The sequence below is a fragment of the Dicentrarchus labrax genome, unplaced genomic scaffold (assembly GCF_905237075.1).
Source record: "Dicentrarchus labrax unplaced genomic scaffold, dlabrax2021, whole genome shotgun sequence".
Lineage (NCBI taxonomy): Eukaryota > Metazoa > Chordata > Actinopteri > Moronidae > Dicentrarchus > Dicentrarchus labrax.
Window position 1 is genome coordinate 13,971,404 of NW_026136707.1, and position 6,000 is coordinate 13,977,403.

A 6,000-nucleotide genomic window follows, 5' to 3' on the forward strand; every position below is an offset into this window, starting at 1 on the left:
CAATCAAAGTACTTTTCTGCCCCCACATTAACTTCAATTAAAAGCAGTCAGCAGGACCATACGCTGCTATTGATTACCTCTCACACCTTCCCCCGTGGCTGCTGTTCAGACAGTTGGTTCTGACAAGGGGGTTGGTTCTGATGGCATAATGCAATTATCTGTCATTGCGCCAACTGTTTTCATCTTAGAAATTGTGCTGCTCTGAAGGCTGTCCTTCATATGGCTATTTCATATTCAGAGGCACTGATTCAGCCTATATGAGTTTACTCAATCCATTTACTGGAGTTTTCTTGCAGTTTTCAATTATTGTTGAAATGATTGAAAAGAGATCAATGAAACATAGATCATTACTAACTGCTCTTGGTTCTTCCCCTCAGATTCTGCTCAAGCAGGGGCTGATTGATGCTCAGGAATTTGACTTCCTACTGCGTTTCCCTGTGGAGGCTAGCAAAGTTAGTCCTGTGTCATTCCTTTCTGCACAAGCCTGGGGAGCCATTAAGGTACAGTCGGGACTGTAAACATGTGTGATATAACATGTTAAAGGGTCACATTTCCATTGTTGTTATCCTGCCGGTCATCACTATAAGTACATACCATTCCCACTGTTTAGAGAGAAAGTCTTACAATATGTGTTATTTGGATACAGACAGTTTCTACAATGGAGGACTTCAATGGACTTGACAGAGACGTGGAGAGTTCACCGAAGCGCTGGAGGAAGATTGTTGAGTCCAGTTGTCCTGAAAAGGAAAGACTTCCACAGGACTGGAAGAATAAAAGTTCCCTCCAGAAGCTCATTATCCTGAGAGCACTTCGCCCTGATAGGATGACCTATACACTAAGGTAAATAAATGACCAATGTTTAGTCATATTTGTAAGTACTGTATATGACTACGTTTTTTGACAATTTTTTCTGGCAGAAATTTTGTTGAAGAAAGCATGGGGACAAAATATGTGGAGGCTGCCAGGCTGGAATTTGTCAAGTTGTATGAGGATAGTTGCCCATCAACCCCTGTGTTCTTCATCCTTTCACCTGGAGTGGATCCACTCAAAGATGTAGAGAAACTAGGTACTACATGTATTTTTGTTATTTACACAGCATGTATCGCTGGATAGGGATAAATATTCGAAATATTTTGTCTGTGCAGGATTGAAGCTGGGATTTTCCATTGACCAGGGCACTTTGCACAACGTTTCACTGGGCCAGGGGCAGGAGGAAGTTGCTGAGAGGGTTGTAAAGAATGCCTCTAAGTTGGGACACTGGGTCATTCTGCAGGTAGGAAGCATTTAGATTCAGTAATTAGGCTGCTGTAGCGACTTCAGGCTGCTCTTCCAGCCAGCCTGTAATGCACCTAATGATATTATCTCACCCCATCCGCAAGAGAAACAAACTCAATTTGGTTCAATAAAAACCATAATTGGCTAGATCAGCTCCATAAATGCCTCCTTTAAAGGGAGAAGCCTGCAGCCAAGTGAGTCACTGAAGGTTTTCTTACTAATTCAGAACGTAGTAAGACATTTTCACAAATAAAACTAATAGAAAAAATCATTTATTTTTTCAGCCCATAACATTAGGCCTAATCTTTTTGTAATCTTTTTGTAATGTTATTCCTTCAGAATGTGCACCTGGTGGCTCGCTGGCTGCCCTCTCTAGATGCTCTTCTGGAAACAGCAGCGGTGGACAGTCACCCAAACTACAGGGTGTTCATCACTGGGGAACCAGCACCGAGCCCTGAGCAGCATGTTATCCCCAGAGGCATACTGGAAAATGCCATCAAAATCACAAATGAGCCCCACACTGGCATGAATGCCAGTTTGCATGCAGCTCTCAACAACTTCAGTCAAGTGTGTTGAAAAAAAGTAATTTCTAAAATAGCATGATTTAGCATACACTGTAATCTGTATTTATTACTCTTGCTCTGCCTTTTCAGGACACTCTGGATATGTGTTCCAGAGAACAGGAGTTCAACTCCATGTTCTTCTCCCTCTGCTTCTTTCATGCCTGTGTTATGGAGCGCCGTAAATTTGGTCCCCAAGGGTGGAACCATTACTATCCCTTCAGCACCGGAGACCTCACCATCTCAGCCAGTGTCTTGTACAACTACTTAGAGGCCAACACCAAAGTATTTTTACCACTATTTTTGTATTTATATTTTGTTCATATTTTTGTTGATATTGGTAAAACTTTTAATTTGTTTTTTTATTCCTACTTTCTTAAGCTGCGTACATTTATAATGATAATGGTGTTTGCAGAGGAATTATTGTCAGACAGGGATGTTGAATTACAGTACAGTGTATCAAATTACTTATTGAAATCTTTTGTTCCACTGTTATTTGTAAAAAATGTTCATTCTTGTCTTTTTTCCCCCACATTTCTTCTTTAATAAGTATGAACACGCAACCTATAATTTAGCTTTATTTCATGAAGACAAAAAATCCATTCTTGGGGTGCTGCACCCCTCACAACTCCTAATGCATTTCTCTTAGAACTCCTATTACTCTGGTCACAACCAATTATGTCTCCTAGGTATTCTGCCCTCCAAAAACGAATGTCCTTCATTATGTTAACCAAACAGTAACCTGTATGTGCGTATACAGAGAATTCATTAGGAGGGCAATGAAGCGTAATCCTAAATGTAATTACAGGCAGCCAGTGTGACAGTTCACAACGCTACATAAGTGATCACTGCAATTAGAGCTGATGAAGGAAGCAATTTGCAAAACAATACAGGTACAAATGATTGTGAACCTCCAGCTTTTGTAATTTGTTATGAATCACAGGTTCTTTTCTTCCTCCTTCACCCTTACGGATCATAATCTCCCGCTGAGGAAAAGACTCTTCTGTCATACATTAGATCAGTGTGTGTAAAGAAACATAATTTTGTTACATTTCCCTACCTTTATCATTATCATAAGAGCTCATTTGGGAAGAGACCATATAGTTACTGCTTCAAGTTCCAAAGGAGGAATGGAATAATAGAGAAAGAATAATCCCTTTTTTAATGTGCTGTGAAGTATTTGTGAGATGATTCTGAAATATTCTTGATATCCTTGAAATAATTTTGATAACTTTTGTCTTTCAAAATATGATCCTATTATTTCAATACTAGATTTGTTCTTATATGTGCATTGTTTAGTCCATGCAGGTGCCCTGGGAGGACTTGTGTTATCTTTTTGGGGAGATCATGTATGGAGGACACATCACTGATGACTGGGATAGAAGACTGTGTAAAACCTATCTGCAAGAGTTCATGCATCTAAAAATGGTAAATCAGTGGAATACATTCCCTTGATTCTTTTTTATGTTTCAGTTAAACTAGGAGTTAATTTTAACTGGTTTAATTGTATAATTTTAAAGATTTCAAAGGTCACAACTACAGGTTGGATATCTCAAGTTGGATATTTACTCAAAGTCTGGTTACATCCTATGTTACTGTGCCAAATCCAAAAGAAAATCTTCAAAGCAGTTTTGAATGTCTTGGTGTTATTGTTAAGGTAAAGGGTGCCCTCTTGGGATGTAAACCTAAACTGCACATAAAGTCCTTGCCGTTGTTGATATTTCCACCCTCACTTTGGTAGTTACCTCTTTGTGCATTGTGCCAAATTTGGCAGCCAGCTGCTGCTTGACACTCCGCTACAAGCATTATTAGGTGATTATTTGGTACTTCGCTCTTTTGCTTGTGTTTAGCTGATAGATGTTTCAACTTGACTCCCCAGAGGAGGGATTAGGCCTCTGCCAGTTCACCTTTACTAACAAACTAACAACCACTGTTTCTCCAGCGATGCAATTTGGACAATCCGACATCAACCAGTGCGTTTTGCTGTAGGTGCAGCAGCAGGCTTGTGATGCTGTCCATCATATTGAATTCTAAAACACACAGGCTTTTTGTTTATGAGGGCGGTTTAGTTTGACTGTTCATTGTCACCTTTTTGCTGTATATTAAATAGTGTGCTGTACTGTGTGTGTTTTCATCTCTTGATTCACAAAATTTCAATTTCTTAGTTTGAAGGCGAGCTGTTTCTGTGTCCTGGGTTCCTGGCCCCACCATTCCTGGACTACAGTGGTTACCACAGTTATATCGACGAACATCTCCCATCCGAGAACCCCACTCTGTATGGTCTACATCCAAATGCTGAGCTCGAGTGTCTCACTGTTACCTCAGACAACCTCTTAAGGACTCTGCTGGAACTGCAGCCACAGGACTCCTCCAGAGGAGAGGGGGCAGCTCCGAGCATGGAGGAGAAGGTGTGAAGGCAGAAAGAACCATCTTTGGGGAATCGCAGCTGATAATACAATCATCTACCTACATGAATATCCTAACCACGTATATTCTATTTGTCAGGTCAAGTCTGTCATTGAAGATATCCTCGACAAGCTTCCCGAGGAGTATAACATGGCGGAGATAATGTCAAAGACAACAAAGAGAAGCCCCTACATTTTAGTCTGTTTCCAGGAGTGTGAGCGCATGAATCTTCTGCTAGCAGAAATAAGGAAGTCTCTTAATGAGCTGGATCTTGGCCTGAAGGTACAGTCTACTGTGACGTATACTGAATAAAAAACACAATCAACATCCTGTCGCATTAATGAGGATTTGTTTGTCCACAGGGAGAACTCACAATCTCCTCCAGAATGGAGACTCTGCAGTCAGCCCTGTTCACTGACTCTGTTCCAGATTCCTGGGCCAGACTGGCTTATCCCACCACTAATACACTGGCACAATGGTAACTGCTCCTTCCTAATAATACTGTATTTTCTTTATTCAACATGGCCCTTATTATCTTCTTTTTATACTGCCCTTTATTAGTTCCCCTGTGACACACTTAGTGTTTGACTGTAGTAGAACTTCTATAAATATATTTTGAAAAAATGTCTTCAAACATAAAGCCAATATATGGGCGACCGTTGCAGACACATTGTACAGGTTTCCAATCAATGATATACCATGTTTTTATTTATTTATTTTTTTGTTACAGGTTTAATGATCTAATGTGTAGCTGTCGAGAGCTGGACAGCTGGACTCAAGACTTGGTTCTTCCTGCCGTTGTTTGGCTCTCGGGGCTCTTCAACCCACAGTCTTTCCTCACTGGTGAGGTCACAAACTCAACAAGACAGATGATTTAGATGACGTGCACCTGAAGCACCAGAAATATTAACACACATGACTTTGTTTTTTCTCCAGCTGTGCTGCAGAGTATTGCTCGTAAGAATCAGTGGCCCCTGGACAAGATGACTCTGATTGTGGACGTAACAAAGAAGACAAAAGACGACTTCGGACACCCACCACGGGAGGGGGCCTATATTCACGGCCTCTTCGTGGAAGGTCAGAATAAACATAACATTCCTCCAGCACACCCTGCCGTACTTAAATTATGTCTTTGTAAATATCTCTTTAAGTCTCCCTAGGCAAACCCACAGTACACCATGTCATGTGTCCTCTTAGGAGCACGCTGGGACACTCAAACTGGAGTCCTCTCCGAGGCGGTTTTGAGGGATCTGACTCCAGCGATGCCGGTGTTGTACGTTAGAGCTGTGCCTGCAGAGGAGCAGGAGCTCAAGAGTACTTACGAGTGTCCAGTGTACCGCACCAAGCAGCGTGGGCCCACATATGTGTGGACCCTCCACCTCCGAACAAAACAGCCTCCTGCCAAGTGGATTGTAGCTGGAGTGGCACTGCTGCTGTCTGTGTGAGACACATTTTATAGTATCTACTGACAGTATTCTACAAAGAGTGTTAAAAAACGATATTTTTTTAGTATTCTTCCCCTATTGAGACAGTATTTAATCATTTATTGCCATAATTTAGCTTTTTATCATGTTTTTTTTATAATTACTAACACAACATACACAATTATAACACAATTATATCTTTTAATCTTGCATATTATTATTGTATCCAGTTCAGTTCATATGTGACAATACTGACATTGTAGTGTATGAATGTGTGTTAGATTTAAAGATAATGGGAATAAAGAAGTGGCGATACATGGTTAGCCAGTGCTGAA

The 6,000-nt window shown here is 40.8% G+C and overlaps 1 protein-coding gene across 11 annotated transcripts in view; it reads left to right on the plus strand.

Annotated features, from left to right (window-relative positions):
- The window catches only part of LOC127367723 (dynein axonemal heavy chain 11), a 40,223-nt gene extending 34,223 nt beyond the window's left edge, over window positions 1–6,000 (plus strand). For all 11 annotated transcript variants that reach the window (XM_051407792.1, XM_051407793.1, XM_051407794.1 and 8 more), the window contains 13 exons: window positions 378–500; window positions 647–840; window positions 918–1,066; window positions 1,146–1,273; window positions 1,615–1,842; window positions 1,929–2,120; window positions 3,135–3,263; window positions 4,001–4,243; window positions 4,341–4,523; window positions 4,604–4,719; window positions 4,972–5,084; window positions 5,178–5,318; window positions 5,439–6,000. In XM_051407792.1, coding sequence (XP_051263752.1) covers window positions 378–500; window positions 647–840; window positions 918–1,066; window positions 1,146–1,273; window positions 1,615–1,842; window positions 1,929–2,120; window positions 3,135–3,263; window positions 4,001–4,243; window positions 4,341–4,523; window positions 4,604–4,719; window positions 4,972–5,084; window positions 5,178–5,318; window positions 5,439–5,686 — 2,187 coding nt within the window. In that variant the 3' untranslated portion in view covers window positions 5,687–6,000. The remainder of the gene's footprint in view (window positions 1–377; window positions 501–646; window positions 841–917; window positions 1,067–1,145; window positions 1,274–1,614; window positions 1,843–1,928; window positions 2,121–3,134; window positions 3,264–4,000; window positions 4,244–4,340; window positions 4,524–4,603; window positions 4,720–4,971; window positions 5,085–5,177; window positions 5,319–5,438) is intronic.